A 20,152-nucleotide genomic window follows, 5' to 3' on the forward strand; every position below is an offset into this window, starting at 1 on the left:
GATATTTTTTGTATAGAAGGATTGACAGGATATTCTAGCAGTGGTCAGCAGGTGTGGCTATCTGTCGGCCATCTTGGATTCAGAGGAGGTTCAATTGTAGTTACAACAAATAACCACTGAATAAACCTCAATTGAGGTTTCTGGGGACATGACACCCCCCCCCCCCCCCCCCCCAGAAGAACATTTTGAATATATTAATGTTTAAATGCATTAATCTGTTAGCCTGGCTAACGTCAGACCTCATCTCATTGAGATGGGGTCTGGGAACTAGACATTAATTTTCTCGTATTTGAGACGTGGTTTACGAATGCCCAGAGCCGTTTATTGGGCGCTACCAATGTCTATCAAATGCGTCTGTACGTAGCTCATAACGGCTTCGGTGTGTTGTCATCGTCTTGCTGCCCTCCCTCCGTTATGTGATTGGTTCCTTCTTTGAGGTGAAAACGAAGTCCATAGAATCCAGGCTGCCTAGCAGCGTGAATAAAGTCGCACGCAAGGCATCATGGGAAAACCCAGGCTATTAATCTGTTGCACTTTGAAAAGAAATTCAAAGGATAGACTTGCTTATTTTTTATCTATGGTTGGAAATATCTCTGCTGTAGCCCACTGGTTAGCGCTTCGGACTTGTAACCGGAGGGTTGCCGGTTCGAACCCCGACCAGTAGGCACGGCTGAAGTGCCCTTGAGCAAGGCACCTAACCCCTCACTGCTCCCCGAGTGCTGCTGTTGTTGCAGGCAGCTCACTGCGCCGGGATTAGTGTGTGCTTCACCTCACTGTGTGCTCACTGTGCTGAGTGTGTTTCACTAATTAACGGATTGGGATAAATGCAGAGACCAAATTTCCCTCACGGGATCAAAAGAGTATATATACTTACTTATACTTATAAACTATTTTGCACTTCATAATTTTAACCATACACACAAAAATGGAATAGTTATGATAATAATGCAATAAATTCACAACCATAAAGTATTACTAAGTTTCACCACTCAATGAAATGTAGCACTCTGGATTTCTCGGGAACTGCTTATTTTCTTATTTTCATATTCTGTAAAGTCTGCTGTTTATTGTGATATGCAGTTTGCCATGTGTTGAGTGATGAATTCATGATATTTCACCGAGAGCAATGGGTGTGTAGAGCTTAATGTTAATTTCTTGCGAACCATTTATCACAGCAACTGTCGCTAAATATCGTGATGTGTGTGTATGTGTGTGATATTGGTGTTACAGGTAATTTAAGGCTAGTTGAATCTGGACTTGAGATTTTATGGGGCACAGTAAACTGAATTGTTTAGGTATCTAATGGATGGGTTGTTGCTAGGGTGTAGCCGTAATGTTTGCCTAGGCTACTTCAGAACGTATGGGCTGCAGGCTTGTCTTTGTCCTTGTCTTTTGCCTGAAACATAACCTTTATGTAGCCTACATCTATCTATAAATTGCAGGAATGTCTGTCTGTCTGTCTGTGTGTGTGTGTGTGCCGCATATCTGTCGAACCGTTGGCCCTGATTTGAAACTTGGCAGGTGTCTTGCTACGGGCACGAATAAGTGCAGTGTCAAGTTTGATGCTGCTTGGATAAGAAATGTAAAAGATATCGTTAAATATATTGGCATAAGAAGCACACGTTGGGTTTCTCCGCTCTACTGTAGCCACTTCCCCTCTCACACAGCACAGCACGGGACCAGAGACACAGGGGATAAGCTGAGCTTTGGTAGCACTGAATCAGGGTACAGCACAGATCAAGATGTTTGGATGATTATCATGTCTGACGTCAACAATAAAGATTCCCTGTATGCAGTTTGCTTGCATAAAATGATTCTGTGGATTTTGCAACAACATGGCAATAAACACAGGTATTCAGTAGCTACTCAAAATGTGCAATAAACTGACACTTATAGCCCAGGCTACTTTGGACTTTGAATGCAATATTTTCAACTTTTACGAAGCCAATTTGATGGTAAACAAATTTGTAACAGGCAAATCGTTCATCTAGCATAGCTATACAGCATAGACGTAGAGTCCCTACCGAGAAAACCAGCCATGCAACTTTCAAGAGCGCCAAATCTCGTGAGAATCGTGAAACATTACCTTGTCAGTAGATATAGCTCTTTGGAGATAGTTTTTGCCTGTTGTAATCCCTCACCTCCACAACAAAAGCATTGTGTACAGGGGGGACACACGACAACTGTTTTATCAACATAATTGATCCGGCCTCCATCTTAGATTGATGAAACAGAAAAACATTTACACAGGTCACAGATTTTGTCCATTTATCACAAACTTGGTACACTTTCAGACTAAGCCTTGGAAATGTAACTTAAGTCATTGCTTTTGGAAGCCAGATGCAAAAGCGCTCATCCGTGACAGCCAATCAAAATCAGCAGTGAAGCCGCCAAACAGGAAATTACCTTATATCTCAGCCAATCTTTGGTTGCGTGACATCAAATTTGGTGTGACTGCTAACAGCCATGTGTCTGTTGTTGCCATGGCAGCTGCTTGCAGCTATATTTTGGGGCCAAGCTGAGAAGCTGAGAAGCCTATTGCGTTTCTATCTTTTCCTATCATAATTTTATACTTTTTTTCTGCATTGGGAGTCTATGGCAGCCCATAGAACCGCCTGGTAAAAAGTTGTGGAATTTACCACATTGTTTAGGTACTGTCCTATGATCCTTTTCACCAAGCCACCCAATCGACACCAATGGGTCAAAGTTGCCGTTGCATCCATGAACTTAACTTTTGAACTGTATGTCCAATTTTGAACATCGAGGTATCGTTGGAATCCGTGAATGACGGCGATCTCAATGAACCCAATGATGCCATGGTGGACCTTCCGCCATATTGGATTTTATCAAAAGCAAAACAAAATTTTCACAGGTCACACATTTTGTCGATTTTCATGAAACTTGGCACAGATGATCTTTAGACTAAGCCTCACAAAAGTTCTGCTATTGCGTATTGATTTTTGAAAGTGTTTGCCCGTCACAGCCAATCTAAATCAATGGTGAAGCTGCCAAACAGGAAGTGAACTGATATCTCAGCAAGGCTTTCATGTATCAAATACTACCAATTTGGAGGAGTACTTAGTACTTGTAATGAAGCTACTAGCTTAACTACATTTCTCAGTAGCTCGGTGGTAGCGTAGCTATTTTCTGAAGCAGATAGCTTTTCAATAGCTTAGCTGTTTTTTTGACCATGTAGTGCAGTAGCTTTTACAGAAGCTACATTTCCCAGAGCATTTGTGGAGCTCACAGTAGAGCTTCCTTCTTGCCGCCCATGCAAGTCCAGTTCTATTCAATGGATCTGACAAACATGACACATTTGTCCAACTAAATCTGAGAAGAGATGGGCATTGGTCCTTTATTGCTCTACATTGTCTAGGAAACATTTTTCATGGCAGAGCTGAAGCAACAAAATTGTGCTTGTAAAGATGTTGGTGGTAGAGTATGGTTTCTACTGCGTGGTTATATAATAGGCTGTCAATTTTTTATGTATTGGTTTTAACTTGCACATGGTAAAGATAAACTGACTGGGTAGCATAATTGTTAAAAATGTGTCAGCCAAATTTAATGTAAAAATTGTACTTCTAAATGTAGCACCACAATTTCAGCCAAGTGGAATTAAACTGAGTTAATCAAGAGAAGGTGAAGCTTTTATAGGCAAAAATCCACCAAATGAAGATCCAAACATTCATGCACAGTTACACAGTGTATTCCTTTGCTATTGTACTTCAAATATAGTTAAGGAGAAGTTAGCTTGCAATTTATCCTGCAAACTTAAGAAATGCCCAAATTAAGCATGCCTTTGGGCCATATGTGCACTCTCTCAGTTGCCTACCTGCCTTTTGCTATTATGTGGAGCCCCCCCCCCCCCCTCCCCCCCATTTTGATTTTGGAGATGTGAGAGTAACAATCAAGGGTTATTATTGCCTACATGTGTAAATAAAGGTGACTAAGTTACTGTATCTGTTTGACTGAGTTATATTGGCTAGGTCATTCAAATAGCACTGACTTGGCATGAAGCTGGTTTACTTTGTTTGTTCATGTTAATTTTTTGTAAGTAGCTTCTGATGTATTAAACTACTTTTATGAAATGTATGTAACTTAGCTAGCTATATTTTGTCTAGACGAAGCTTTTGTGTAGTTATGTTTCATTTCATATAGAGTAACTGGTAGCTTAGCTCACTACATTTTCTAAAAAGCTTGCCCATCACTGCTCAGCAGCGCTTTCACATATCGAAACCAAACATTGTACATGGACTCAGGACCAAATGCAGCTGGGCCCCTGGGAGTACGATCACAAATATGTGATTAGAACGTTTTCAAAAAAGGTTCTATAACATGACTCAACAATTACCCTCAGGGACTTTTCTGCCATTAAACAATTTTAAGAACACAAACTATAGAACGTTCGCGTAGAATTCTAGAAGGAGCCAGGAAAATAATTCACTCTCTGGGGAATGGCATTGTCTTAAAGAATTCACTCCTCAACAGGTTAATACATCTTGCCTTGCCACACTTGATTCTGTAGCTCCTTTAAAACAAAAGCGGTGTAAATCCAATAGGTCAACTACTCCTTGGCTAAATTCCACTACCTGTTCGCTCAGAAAGGCTTGTAGGAAAGCAGAGCGAAAATGGAAAAAAGATAAACTACAGGTTACTATGATATATTTAGAGATTCTCTTAAGGCTTATCAAATCACTGTCAAAGCAGCAAAGGCAGCTTTCTATGCTGAGCTTATTCACAAAAATGCTCACAGACCAAAAGTGCTGTTTAACACAATTAACTCTATCATAAATCCTCCTACTACAATGTCCTCTCTTCCTGCTACAACAGAAACCTGTGAGATGTTTCTCAATTTCTTTATTGACAAAATTGACAACATAAAGTCTCATATCACACCCTCAATTTCTGATCCTGCTTTGTATCAGTCTGTAGTTTGCCGCCTCCAACAATTCCAACCAGTCTCTTCCTCACAGTTGTCAGACGTGGTCTCTCATATGAAGCCCTCTTCTTGCCACTCTGATATTCTTCCATCTCACCTTTTCAAAGAAGCTTTTGCGGCTATTTGGCCTTTTATCTTGAGCATCATTAATAGCTCCCTGGCTAATGGAGTAGTACCCTCTGGCTTTAAACACGCTATTGTGCAACCTCTCCTGAAAAAACCTTCCCTTTATCCCATTGATTTGAAAAATTATAGGCCCATTTCTAAACTGCCCTTTCTCTCTAAGATCTTAGAAAAAGTTGTTCTGTCACAAGTCTCTTCCTATTTAAACACCTCTAATATCCTTGACAAGTTTCAATCTGGTTTTAGACCACTTCATAATACAGGGTCTGCCTTACTTAAGGTCCATAATGATCTATTGCTCTCTGTTGACTCTGGCTCTTGTGCCCTATTGGTCCTGTTAGATCTTAGTGCTGCTTTTGACACCATTGACCACAAGATCCTTTTAAAACGCCTGGATGTTGAAGTTGGTCTGCAAGGCACTGTATTAAATTGGTTCAGATCTTACTTAACTGATAGATCTTTTTCAGTGCATTTAGGCAATGCTTCATCGTCATCTGCTACCATTAAGTGTGGTGTCCCCCAGGGTTCTATCTTAGGGCCTCTATTATTTTCTTTATACATGCTTCCCCTGGGCTCCATTTTCAATCAATACAATATTAGTTACCACTGCTACGCAGATGATGCCCAATTTTATATACCGGTGGCCCCTGAAAATTCCTGCTCATTGACAAACCTTTTTCTTTGTCTTAATGACATTAAGAATTGGATGGCTAACAACTTTTTACAGCTAAATGACAGCAAAACAGAAGTAATCATTTTTGGACCACCAAGTTCTGTCAACAATGTAAGCAAGGCTCTTGGCCCTCTGTCTGTTAACCATCACAGTGTGGTCAAGAACCTAGGTGTTTTCCTAGACTATTCTCTGACTTTTAATAAGCAAGTCAACAGCGTTGTCAAGGGAATTTTTTACCAACTTAGGACAATAGCAAAGCTCAAGTCTTCTCTCTCCTACAGTGATTTAGAAATCCTTATACATGCCTTTATTTCCTCTAGGCTTGATTATTGCAACTCACTGTATGTAGGTGTAACTAAATCTACTCTAAACAGACTCCAGCTGGTCCAAAATGCTGCAGCCAGATTACTGACTGGATCTAAGAAACGTGACCACATTTCACCTGTGTTGGCTAAACTGCACTGGCTTCCTGTGGAACAAAGAATTCATTTTAAAATTCTTCTTTTTGTTTTCAAAGCTTTACATGGTTTAGCACCTCAGTATGTATGTGATCTTTTAATTCCTTACTGTCCTCCTAGACCTCTCCGATCATCTTCCCAGTGTCTTCTTTGTGTTCCTTCTGCCTCTCTTAAATCCAAAGGTGACAGAGCTTTCTCTGTCTATGCTCCCCAGCTTTGGAATAGCCTTCCTGATGTTGTGAAATCCTGCCCCACTATTAGTAGTTTTAAATCCAACCTAAAGACCTACCTCTTCTCCCTAGCTTTTAACACTCCCTGACTCCCTCACCACTCCCTTTTTTTTATATATGTTTATATGTATGTATATGTATTATTGTTATTATTATTATTTTTATTATTATTATTATTTTATGTAAAGCACTTTGGTGCAATGCTATTGCTTTGAAATGTGCTATATAAATAAATTTGACTTGACTTGACTTGACAAGTGAAACTAAGGAGGGGTGACATTTCTTTGCTTTATAGGGGGTTGTGTGCTTCTCTCTCGGTATATTTACTTACTTGCTCTCTCATCTTAACCCCATTGTCTTTTTTTTCTGTAAACCCCTGTCCTGTTATGCTCCTCATCTGGTTTTCACATCAGATGTTTCAAATTAAGTCCCAGATTGCTCACATAAGGTTGCTCATGAGAACTGTGACTGTCTCATTGTGTTTGTGTGTGTGTGCGCGTGTGTTTGTGTGCACTTGTGTGTAAAACTTGCTTGTATGTGAGTGTCAAGGGTGGTTTACTGTGTATGTGCGAACATGATATTGCTGTTGTTTGTTATAGGACACCACTTTTTGAGCAGATCTGAATCTATCAGTGTTTATTTTCTGCAATCTAAAATAAGTCCATCCTCCCTCTCTCATTAGGCCCGTCCTGTTGTCCTGTTCCTATCTATTCTTGTCATCGCCAGTGGCAGCCGTGAGTTGTCTCAAAACCTCACAGTGAAACAGAATAAATGTCTGGAGGACCAGCAGTACCCTGCAGCAGGCTTGTGCTGTCTCAACTGTGCAGCAGGTGAGTATAATCATCTAGGCCTAGGGTTATCGGCATTGAAGAGGGAGGGGTGGGAGGGAGATGGGGACTAGGGATTTGAGCAAAGCCCACTCAGTTGCAGATATGCTTCCCAGTACACATGCAAATTGCCCTTACTGACAATGCAGTCAGCACCATACTATTGATTTGATTAGGGGTGTTTAATTCTTTGGACTGGCACATCTGCAAATTATTGATACTTAATGATGGACTACCTTCATTTATTCCATAAATCATCTGTTTTTCTTTATTCAGGGTCATCAAGGTTCATATAGGCTGACCTTGTAAATTAACGACTGCTTTGAATTAACTTTTACACATGTGTAATTTAAATGTGCTGGTGAAACAGTTACTTGTTACTTACCCCCTATTCACTCATTTACGCCGTCAGCCCTGTGGCGCAATGTGTTAAGGCCGACTGATGATAGCCTGCGGTGTGCAGCAATTGAGTTACATGTCCAAGAGTTTGAATCAGGGTTGAGATTTTGACTACAATATTCTCACCATTGTTTACCTATAAGACTATCTATTGTGCAGATCATATTATCCCCCCACTCCATGACAATGTTAAAATGAAAGGCTACATATTCTCAACTGACTGATCAAAAGTGCGCACCTTGTATTATTATCTGCTGTGTGTGACATGCGTGCACATGGCTGCAAATTGACTTTTAAATCATATATTTTCTGCCTAAGGCATTTTAAAATATGCATGTATGGTGGTTAGAAGGATCCTAAATCCATTTATAATGATTAACACACAAATAACTGGCGTCAGTTACGTCTTTGACATAAAGGTCCCGGGAACTATGCTCCTTACTACAGGTCGAGAGGTGTACTTCGAACTAACTAACTTTACAACAGTATACGTGAATGTTCGTTGGAACTGTGGTTTTGGGAAACACTTTGGGAAACAGTTGTGTCGTACTGACATAGTTCCAACCATGTAAGTTGCTAACATAATTGCTAACTATGCTTTTGGGAAACGCACCCCAGACTGGATCCAATTTTCCCAACATGGCCGATCAATTTTGGCTTAATTTTTCCATAAGTGCATGTCGGCTCACTGGCCTTGCTTTTTACATTGGAATTTATGTATAATGTAACCGGATTGTGTCTTCTGCCCCACAGGGACCTTTGTAAGTAAACCCTGCACTCAGGATCTCCAGCAAGGAACCTGCTCCCCCTGTGAACCTGGGCGCTCCTACACTGAACACCCAAATGGCATGGACCGCTGCTTGCAGTGCACTCAGTGCCGCATGGGTAATGTAGGCCTCTAACAAGGTTTAAGGTTCTAAATAATACTCACGAAAATCTAGGGTTGTGCATGGATAGTCAAATAATCAGTTAACTGTTTGAGACTATACTACATAAATATTAATATTCTATACCCCAAAGCAGCAGTTGACTGCCTGTTAGAATTCTGCAGTAAAGTATCATTTAATACCCTATATTATGTTAAATGGGATATCTGTGAAATTTTTTTTTTTTTAAGATGTTTTGTTTATTTTTTTATCTTGAGTCCCTGTCAAATGCTTGACCTTGGTTTTTAAGACAACTTCAAGTGACATTTGAAGCAAACATCAGGAGACATTTCTTTCTCCTTTAACACTTTGAATGCTACGCTGTTTTCGGAAGCTTTGGCCCAGAGTGCCAGCAATCTAGATCATTGTTGATGATTTTTGTAGAGCCACAGCGTATTCTATGTTATAGCTATGGACACATACTATGGCTCGTTTAAAAGGTGAGACTTTAAGCTCTCAGTGGGTACAAACCGTTTATTTCTACATGGCTCTGTTACTGAGAAATCCCAAGCTAAACAGTGGCTAGTTTTCATCAAAATCCCTGTTTTCTTTCTAGAAATGGATATAGCGTGTTTCATGAAATATGAAGTGTTGCCTATAAAGTTTCCGGAAAGTGACCTAGCGAGACCTAGTGGGACTGCTACCTAGTGATAAAGCAACGAAAATGGCCTGGTTTTGACCTGATGTGCATGCGTCACTGATTCAACCCAAAGCGGCAACCATCAAAAGCCGAGTTATGATAAAATGTCCAGATTGTGCATTTTCATGAGTTTTCGATGGTCATCTATTTCAATTTTATTCATCATAGAGTTCCCAAAATTGCACATAAGGTGTGTTAGAGTGTCTATTTTCGTAATTAAAGAAAAAAAAAAAGGTAAAAACGCAATTTTTTGACGCATTTTTGACACTACAAGTGTTAACCCTTAGAACCCGATTGACGCAAAGTGCATCAAAAAACACACCCTTTCTTCTCTGTTACATTGCTCCAGAACGGTTCATCGCAGCGAGATGAAACCTTTATTGCACGACAGAGCAGAAGTGGGGCTTTCCAACGAGACTACACACTTGTCTGTACGATCAAGTATGAAAATTAAAAAAAATCATGAAATTAAATCAAATTGCATCATATTTACAGTCTATACTTCTCTGCATTCACCTGCACACACATTACTCTAGTTTGAATTACTCGCGAACCCATGATCGCATCGATATGGCAAGCATATTAGATGAAAGAGGGGGCACAGGGCTATCCATTGGTACCATGTTTATCGATCCTTCTGGCTTATAAAATCAGACGAAGTGACTGCAAAATAATAACGTCATGTACACAAACCAACGCTGCACACTCATTACTCTCGTTTGAATTACTCGCGGACCCGTGATCGCATAGATATGCCACGCATGTCAGATGAAAGAGGAGACTCCGAGCTATCATTTGATACCAAGTACATCCTTCTGGGTTATAAAACAGACGAAGTGACAGCAAAATAATAACTTCATCTAGCTGGACTTACCCCACGTTTTTGTCTGTTCTTGTGGCAAAGCATGTTTATAATCCAATGCTATCATGTGTTTCTCTATGGCAAAGCATGTTCATATTCCGGTTTTGAGATCCTAGCAAATTCCTGCATGGCATCCAATTCAAGGCTCACATTGCATCCCAATTTGTTCAACAAATAAACACCTTTTTTGCCTTTACTTTGTTCATGGCAATGCAGTAAAGAGTTGAGAATTATTATGACTGCATACACACAGGCACGCAGGCTAACACGCAACCTCGGGTCAAGTCAGGTCAGATCAGTTCGTGTCACAGATATGGAGCGCAGAAAGGTAATTTTTCATCACTAAATAAAAAATGGCATTTATTTCCGTAAATCACACAGCAAATATTTTTGTAAATTGCTCAGCCCCAGAGTATCCCTCCAACATGGCAATTATATTGCCCGATTCAGGACAGTCTGCCCTACACACACATGAAATGCATGTAGAGCTGTCAGCTTGCAGTGGTGAGATACATGTCGAAATATAAGAATTTTTATAATACACTTTTTATATTTTAATTCTTTAAAAATCAAAATAAAATCAATGCTAGTATTAATACATGAAATGATGGCAGATCCGAATAGCCTAACCTCTCCTGAAAAAAACAATATATAATATATGTGTGTGGCACTTACAATGACCAGAATAAATCCTTATGAATAAAGGTAGTGAAAATGCCCTAAAAACAGCTTAGGGTTCTAAGGGTTAAATATGGCTCGCTAGCTTGTTTTCATCCTGTAGCCTTGTTATATAGCTGTTGCTGATGCTTACCTCAGTCAACATGTGAAAAGTGCAGTGGCAACATCTATCATACTCTATGGAGGAGACTGTAAAGTTGAAGTAAAGATTCACTTATCAGTCTTATAACCAGAGACGTGCACATTTTGGGGGGTGGGCAAGGTGCTCAAGAGAAATAAAGGGGTGTCTTGAAAGGCGCTTTATAAAGAAAATAAATATTATTATTACTTTAGTTTAAGGAACACAATGTTAACCATTAATACATAAGTAATGTGTGTATGTATTAGTGCTTAATGAGATCTGCATTAAGTGGCATTACACATTTATTAGTTGTTTATTCAACAATTTCTTATTCTCACTGCATAGGTGATTTATTCTTGTTAAATCCTTAATAAGCAACTAGTTGGTCTTGATCTAAGCTTATTGATATATAGTATGGATAGCCTTTCTAATGTATTGTCTTAATATGTTACTATTCTGTCAATATACAATGGGCATTGCTTCGATTTGGCCAGCTTCCCTCGCAACTTTAATTTGTATTTTTCCAGTGCAACAACCCAAACAACCGGCAGATGTCTCTTGTGAGCAGGGTGTCTCGTAAAAAGAAAAGGAACCTGCAAAACCCTACACAGACTTCACTACAGACTTTAGCAGACTGGTTTAGAAATAATTTAATAGCCAGAAATATGCCTGCCCTGCCCTAATAAAGAAATATTTGGTTAACTGCGAGTGAATCCCGTTTGCAGCGGTAGAAGAAACACAGGACAAATTAAACATTCCGGTTTTCTCCGAGTGCAACGATGATAGACAGACATCATTTGGACAAAATATAGAGCATATTAACCTCCGTTGGTCAGCCAAATCCCTTCCTGTTACGTCCTGTTATCACAGAGTTACAGGCGATAAACGATTTTTGATGGTCACAAGTTTACTTCATTAGCGGTTTATTTTTTTTGATTATTAAAGAGTGTTTTTCATTTAAAGGTTTGACTTTGTGCTTATTCAGGAGAGCATTTAGTGCTCTCCCCAATCCCAGACGTTCACATTGCATGTTTGTTTGTAATAGATGCAACCGCGACGCGCTTGACGGCAATGAGTTGTTAACAGACATTAACCAAGCCATATAGCCCAGCAGCAATCTAGGGACTGTTCGTTATTTATTGAAGGGGCCACAGGAGGGATTTTGAGTGCTTCATTAAAAAGTTGCATGACCCTCTCTTCCCTGCTAGAAATTGTTCAATGACCCTCCGACAGAATTGTCAAAAAAAGACATGACCCTCCCCTGCCAATTGTCGCTGTCTTCCGCCCGCGCTGCTTTGCGCCACGAAGACACACTGTGATAATGTTCTTAAATCAATCTTTCCCGGGAGCTTGCATGCTACCAGTCCTTCCTTTTCAAATGTGTTGCACCTGTTTGCACAATTTCACAAATAATCATATGTGATTTAATAATGTGACAAATAATCCCTGTGCACGGGGACCGAAACAATGCATGCCAACTTTTTCCGTGTTTATCACGTATTTTAACTTTCCCCCCGCTGTCTTGCCGTTTTAATATTTTCCCGTAGAATATCCCATATTTTAATACTCTCATAACATTAGCCCTGCCATCGGGCCTGTCTCTGTGTTGCCCTGTTGCTACCCCCTTGCCCTTCCAACGAAACAGATGTCTTCAAATCATCATTTTCCTTGCTTGAAGGCGAACTTAAGAGTGATGGTAACCTTAGTTAACGGCGTGATTGTCGTGAGAGCGCGATTCATTGGCGCTTGCATGTTCATAACACATACTTGAAGTACCATTCAAATATTGAAGTCGTGGGAAGTTTACACAATAAGATGTCTTTGGATTGGGGAAGTGTTTTTCCCCATGCATTTATTCTTGGCTACTGTCAGTGGCTGCCGTGAGAGAAGCGGCATTCTGTGTTGCGTTCATTTCAGTGACTGATGCGAGAGAAGCGGGGTCTGTGTTGTGTTGCGTTGCGTTAATTTATTTTCATTGGGCATACCGTGCCGTGCCGTCCACAGCTCTTCAGTTCCGACAAAGCCGAAATTACTCCTTTTGAAACAATGAGTGCAGGCCGCGCGTTTGTATGGTTATATTGCTTGACAGGTGGGGATCCCAAGCAGCTTTCAGCCATAAGGCTACTTTGAGAACATTTCTAATATTCAAAATGTGGAAAACTATTTCGGCATAGCCTATAAGCAGTTTAATTAAATGTAATGTTAGTTGTAAAGAAACGAGCTACTTGGTGAGGCTTGGCCTCACAGATGCGCTCGTGCCTTAGATGGCAGGAAAAATCTTCACGATAGGCCTATTAACTTACCACCGGATTCACGTTGGCTGGGGGGAAGGGGGGCCATCAGACATTTGTGCAACGCCGCCAACAACAACCAAAACTAGGCTAATCATTGTCAACATGTAAATTAAATGTAACATTATTGTGAATCAAATTAAAATGTTCTCTTTTGCAAACGTAGGCATAGTAACAGAATAATTTAATAATGTTACAAAGATACTACATCAATCCGTATGTTTCATTAGGCTACTAGGCTATTTGTTTTGCCTTGATTCATTTAGGCTAGGCCTTTTTATTCAGGGGCTGTATTCACAAAGAATTTTAAGGCTAAAAGTAGCTCCTAACTGGCGAATTTAGGAGCAACTCCAAAAAAGAATGGGCGTGTCACTCCTAACTTTAGGACTCCTAATTTTTTCACAAAAAGTAATTCACGAAGCATTTTAGACCTAAAAGTAGCACCTAAGTCTGGGACAGCTTAAGTCGAGAGGACTCCTAACTCACTAAGACCTATTCATAAACAGCTTTTTTTGTGGCATTTTACGTTGCGATGTTTTGAAATGCGTAGCCTATGCGCAACAGGAGCTTCCAATCGCGAGGGAACAATTTTGCATTCATAAAAGGGATGCAATAACGCCACCAACAACAACCAAAACTACTCATTGTTAACATGTAAATGAAATGTAACGTTTCATTGTGAATCAAATTAAAATGTTCTCCTCTTTGCAAACGTAGCCTAGGCATATGGTGACAGATTCATTTAATAATGTTGCAAAGGTAGGCTATTTGTTTTGCCTTACTCTTTATTCATTTAGGCTAGGCCTTTTTATTCAGTTATTAATCATCTTCCGTTCTTCGCACTACTTGTGTAGCGCACGCATTCTCCGACCTGTCACCTGTCACTCATCATCGGAAGAGAGGTGTTTGGAATTCCCGCGTTACAATCGTCAGCCAATCAAGGTGGTCACTTCAGTCAAGCTCGTGCATGAGTAATGACGTCATCCATAGCCACGAAGACTCACTCCTAGTTTAGGAGTTGTCTGAAAGGCTTTGTGAATAACTTTTAAGAGAAAACTCCAAGCTAAAATCTTTAAGTGCGATTTAGGAGTAGCCTACTCCTAGTAGTAAGATAAAAGCCTTTGTGAATAGCCTACGACCCTAGTTATTCATCATCTTCCGTCCTTGTGTAGGGCACGCGTTCTGAGACCTGTCACCTGTCACTCATCATCGTAAGGGAGGTGTTTGGAATCATGCCCGCGTTACAATCATCAGCCAATCAGCCAATCAAAGTGGTCACGCTTGCCCATTTACCCAAATTAATGGTTGAATATTACTGATGATCATTTTTATTTAAGAACATGCAGTGTGCGTAGGGTACCAAAAACATCTTGCTCGTAAAAAAGCATTATAACGCACATTCTGGCGGGTCTGTTATTTACTGTAGGCTTCGCAAACCACAGGCCTTTATTTTGGGCAAGCCTGCATTCATTCATTCATTCATTCATTCATTCATTCATTCATTCATTCAACCTTTATTTATTCTCGGAGGGTCATTGAGGGAAGCCCTCATTTTCAATGAAGCCGAGATTACAGAAGCGAAGCAAATCGCTCCACAAACAAGACAACATTCGAGGCCTTCTGTTGAAGAATTTTATATAAAGCCTGCGCTAACAGTAATCCTCCTGCCCCTGATAGGCCTGCCACAGCTGTGGATAGTGTGGAATGTTCAAGTAATAACACAATCCAATGTGTGTCTCAATTGTCCCCCGCTGACCACCTCACACATTTCTCTAGATTTTGCAATGAACTTACATGACACAATGCCATAAAATATGCCAGTTTTAGGACACAGAATAATGTTTGTAATGATACCAGGTAGGCCTAGGCCTACGTTTAACAGTAACAAGTGTAATGAGCTATTCATTGTCGAAGGTGCATGGTGAAGTCAAATTCTTACTTTGGAAAACAAACATTTGCCGATATCATCCCCGATCATCAGAATATTGCAACAGATTCTGTGTTCTGGACTGCAGTTAACTTGTTAAGCCAGTGGTTCTCAAACTTTTATTTCATTCCCCACTTTGGTCAAGGGGCATGACTGATGATAGTGGAGATAACGTGTTATCCCGAGGCTTTTTCAAGTCAGCATCTTCGACGGTAGTCTATTAAAAATATACGATCTCCAGAGAGCCATACTTTATTGTTTTTAACGATCTCTATGCTACTCACAAAAATGTAGGCATGGGGACATGATGAAGTAGGCTATCCAACTGTCGTGTGTTAAATTATTGTGATTACGAGCCAGTGGTTTTCAAACATTATGCGTGACTCGGACATCTAACTAAATGCAACAGGCTCATATCGTCCTCGCATTCGCAAAATGAGGACCAGTGTTTTGTCAAATTGCAAATAGCAAATTTATGATAGTATGAAGTGCTTTTTTTATAGGCTACTATCACCTGATATGCATATGGGCCTATTTTTGGGATTTTGCCCGAAATTGCACAGCGTCTACTGTAATAGCTCCTGTTACCTCATACTATCATCAAATGCCTGGTATCCCCTGAAAGCTGAGACCTTGTAGAATTTTTAGAAACAGTCAGAATGACTGTTATGTACTGTCAAAGTGCTACAGTAGCTGGAATATTGCTTTTTCTTTCAGGCGGTTATGTAAATCCCTGGAAATGGCCACATTTCAGATGTGAAAGTCCCTAAAATTGCCATTGAAACACATCAGAGGCCCACTCCCAGGTGTTGTGAAGATAAATATCTAAGGAAATGTTTGTACAATGAAGTATGACCCCTTTAGAGCCATTTTTGTGTGGAAATGCATATGCGTTTTGCTCAGTGTCCTTTTGGAGACTCCAAAAAGGACCTTTGGTTACCCAAAACGCATACTCCAAAGAAAGTCTAATAGCAGAAAAACCCCTTGGCCTAGAATCATGGTCTCAAATGAAAGCTGACACCCAGGGGGTTGCATCTGGCTCAGAGATGGCTGTGGTACTGTATTACAGAGGTATTACTTCACACAAAACTCTACTTTTGCCAAAACGCCTCAAGAATTTCAATAAAAAAAGGACAAACAATGTGCTATAGTGCAAATTTGTAATTGTAAAAGTAAATTTGTAGTAGTGCAAACATTTGTAAAAGGCAAATATGAAAATAGGTGAAGAGCAGCAAAATTGCTTCAGTGCAAACATAAAGTAAAACAAAATATGAGTGGGGGAAACTATTTACATTTGGCACAATAGAATGCAATAAAGTGCAGAGTAGAACACACAAAAATGGTGTCTTGAGCTGGCAAACCGTGTACTGTGCCAGTCTTCATCGCTGAAGTTGTCATCACTATCACTGAAGAGAACAGAGACAAAACAATCAAACCATATACACACAGGAGCACATTCAATGCACACTACATTTGCATTCCCTCCCCTATGACTGCATGTTCACAATACCACAGGCCCATGCTCTCATTCCACCTCCAGTACAAACTATACCCACACACATATCAGTCACCTTAGCCCCCCCCCCTCCTTCAGACTAATACAGGACACTCACCTTCCCCCTGCTTCTCTCTCTCACACACACACACACACACACACACAGGTAGATTGCATCCCCTCCCCCATGACACCTAGGTCCCTCTCACCTCCCATCCCCCTGTGTGTGTGTGTCTTTCTCTTTCTCACACACACACACACACACACACACACAGGTAGATTGCATCCCCTCCTCCATTGCAATGTATTATACATAAACATACCATATATCGAGTTTTTGCTACAAATAGTGTTTACTCACCATTCAAAGTCGGGGTCCTTTCCTTCTAAGAAGTCCATGAATCCTTCAGAGTCTTCTGAAACTTCACTTTCCTCAATGTCACTTATCTCATCACTTTTTCTACTTTCACTCAATCTGCTGGTACCTTCCTCAGCTGGTTCGACCTCCACGTTCTTTTCGGCATGTTTTCTACTTTCTTCTTCTTCAAAAGATCCAAATGATCCTTGAATAAACCCTTAGGGATCAATAAAGTATCTATCTATCTATCTAACTTTATAAATTGCGACTGTATTCCTCTGACGAGCCGGTCGTACTAGTAAGCTATCGTTACGCACAACGAAGGTGGACTCAATTTCCCAGAGTTCCCCTCACCGGAGGGGGTTGTATCATTCGTCATTTGAAAGGTCTACTCATTGGCTACAAGACGATCTTTGAACCATCCTCGTAGCTTGTCATACGCCAGAGCTGTTGTCAATCAAAGCTAACTTGTCCATTAGGCAGCTAGCATGGCTACCATCCTTCTAACACGTGTTTCTCGACAACGGTACGTCACACAAAGTTGTCACTGGTGTCTACGTACTCAGGAGAGCTTCCTGAACACGCTGAGTGGTGTGAATCCCGGTGATGCATAGGATAAGCATACGAACTATGTGGTTTTCTGTCAGAGAAAAGTTATCGTTTGTTTTTTTACAAACTAAACGGTACTGTTTGGGTGGAATTATGCATCTTCTAAACGTAATGTCGACAAAACACGGTGGATATTCGCATTCTCGTGCTTCCTGTGAACAGTATGACACCAAGCATGTTGGGGTAGCATGAAGCCCGGGATGTACACAAAGGCTGTAATGTGAGGAGACACGGTGGTGGTGGGGGGCATTAAGTGACTAGTGATACAAGTTGTAGGTTTTAGCCGTTCGGGATGGGTTTCATTCAGTCGACACGGGTCTCAAATGAATCCTGAGGCTTTGGGCTTTCCAATGGTGTATGCCATGACTATGTAGCTAGCACAATGACTCTGCTACGATTGACTTGTACATTGAGATTAGTGATTGAACGAGTGATTTGGATCGGTACCGGAACAAATTATGCACAACAGGTTTTAATCTTGGAATATGGGGAGGGAAGTGGCGCGTCTGCAGTCAGCCAAATATGAATGTAATTCTGCGGCATAACGCAGATGTATTTGTTTATTGTACAGAAAAATAAAAATGACATGTCAAGCAGTCAATTGACTACATTGCAGTCAAGAAGTAGGGCAAATTAAGACTGTTTTGATTTGCGTAGTTGCGTTACCCCCAACACTGACAATAACATAGACAGCAAATTAATATATTTTTTCGTTTTGTGAAGCGGCACCGGTAGGCTATCAAAAGCAGATTTCGATTTTCGCTACCACCGTGTAGTCAAGCCTTAAGCCATACCCAAGTAGCCTTAATCGAGGTAATGTTTAATTACGATTTATTTTGTTATTGAATTCGTAGGCTGGGTTTCCTCTCGGTAACAATTACGTTTAAAGGTAGCCTAGCCTCCTGCTTTTTCAGAAGGGGCGGCAGTCAGGCTACTGACAGAGCGATGTACAGTGGCAGAGCGACACACAGTGGCTGAAAGTGGTACTAAAGCTTCACGCAGCTTCACGCCTCGTAATGCGCGACTGAAGTGGCCATTTGAAAGCGATGCCCACTGTATGTGAACGAGACGTGAACGGTACTGTTTTTCTTTTTAATAAACTGCCTGTAGACTTACACAGTTCTCAATGCTTCGGTTTACATGTAGATACCCTCATTATGCTACGGTGTAAGTGTGTTGCTATTTGGAGCCTTGGTAGCGATTTATTTTTACTCTACGTTTAGTTCAAGCATCGTTGTTTGGTGGGTCAGGTGACGAGCCGTCGAATCACAGCACAGCACCCAGAATGCATTGCAACACACAGTCATGAAGGGACTCATCGTTAGGTTGGTTTTAAATAGCATACAGAACCTATAGTAATTTAACGTTGTCTGTAAGCTCCACAGATCGTGGCAAAACAATTGAATTGATTGTGGACTTCTTGCCGGGCAATGATGAGTAACTTAACTTGAATAGTAGTGTTGCGTGGATATGCATAATATCTGTATAAATGTGTGTTTCTCAATGTTATAATCTATACAACTGTATACATGACTAAGTTTGAATCGAGCTAGCTGGGCATTGAACTGGGCTGAATGGACTGGGAATTTTTTATTATTTTTTAAATGACCTGTATGAACATGGATTCACTTTAAAAAAAGATGGCAGAGCGTGAAACATGAACTTGGTGCTGGCAAGGCATTGAACTGGGCTTCATTCAAGGATTCCAACGGTACCTCATTTATGAAAATCGGACATACGGGTCAAAAGTTACATGCACACACCTTCATATACACAGACAGCCCAGCCCAGCCCAGCCCATTAGACAGTGCCAGATGGCTTAGAACTCTGCCAGGTGCAAGCTTAAACAATTAGAGCTGTGATGTCACAATCGGAATTAGAATCCTGAACATTCCGCCATTCATTTTAATGGGGCCGAAAAACGCAGAAAAACCGGAATAGCGCGAAAACGACAAGGGCGAGCGACACGAAAGTAACAAGCTCCCTACACCGGTTCGGGCCTGAATTTCTGGAGTTGGAACCGCGCCGATAGCTCAAACGGTCTGGGACCAGTAGTCGGTACAAAAAGTGGGTGAAAAGGAATAATAAACTAGAATTGCGGTTCCGAGGAACTGCAAGAGTGGGTTTGATCAGGGGCATGGAACTCGGCCTCATCCAAGGATTCCAACGGTACCTCATTTATGAAAATCGGGCACACGGATCAAAAGTTATCTGCATTAACGCAACATCCAATAAGCTAAAACACATAAATATTGTGGTTGCTATGCTGGTTGCTAGGGCAATCATGCTGGTTGCTATGGTGGTCACTAGGTTAGAAGGCCAGCGCCTCCTGAGAGGCCTGAAGGGTCAGTTCTGAGGTTGTTGGCTGCTGGAACCGAAAAATGCACCGACTGCATTTTCTTAAAAGACAATGTGACTGATGTGCGGGCAAAGTTTGCACAGAAATGTACGATTTTTCCCACCCTCATCGACCTTGTCATAAAACTTGTTTAAATGATCACACAACGCCTCCTTTCTGCTTTGTCGTCTACATCAGCCTTTCCCAAACTTCTTTGACCTGAGGTCCAGTCAAGGCATACTTTGGGGTCATAGGGCC

General features: G+C 40.8%; 2 protein-coding genes across 5 annotated transcripts in view; both read left to right on the forward strand.

The window, feature by feature from the left end:
* The window catches only part of vwa8 (von Willebrand factor A domain containing 8), an 833,026-nt gene that overhangs the window by 659,315 nt on the left and 153,559 nt on the right, over window positions 1-20,152 (forward strand). The window lies entirely within an intron of this gene.
* Window positions 1-20,152, forward strand: part of tnfrsfa (tumor necrosis factor receptor superfamily, member a) — a 109,072-nt gene that overhangs the window by 33,285 nt on the left and 55,635 nt on the right. For all 4 annotated transcript variants that reach the window (XM_076264215.1, XM_076264217.1, XM_076264218.1 and 1 more), the window contains exons 2-3: window positions 7,106-7,253; window positions 8,403-8,534. In XM_076264215.1, the coding sequence (XP_076120330.1) occupies window positions 7,106-7,253; window positions 8,403-8,534 (280 nt within the window). The remainder of the gene's footprint in view (window positions 1-7,105; window positions 7,254-8,402; window positions 8,535-20,152) is intronic.

This window comes from Alosa pseudoharengus, unplaced genomic scaffold (genome assembly GCF_046254945.1).
Source record: "Alosa pseudoharengus isolate Yale_2024_CS ecotype anadromous, Long Island Sound unplaced genomic scaffold, YU_APseudo_1.1 YU_APseudo_1.1_scf_3, whole genome shotgun sequence".
Lineage (NCBI taxonomy): Eukaryota > Metazoa > Chordata > Actinopteri > Clupeiformes > Clupeidae > Alosa > Alosa pseudoharengus.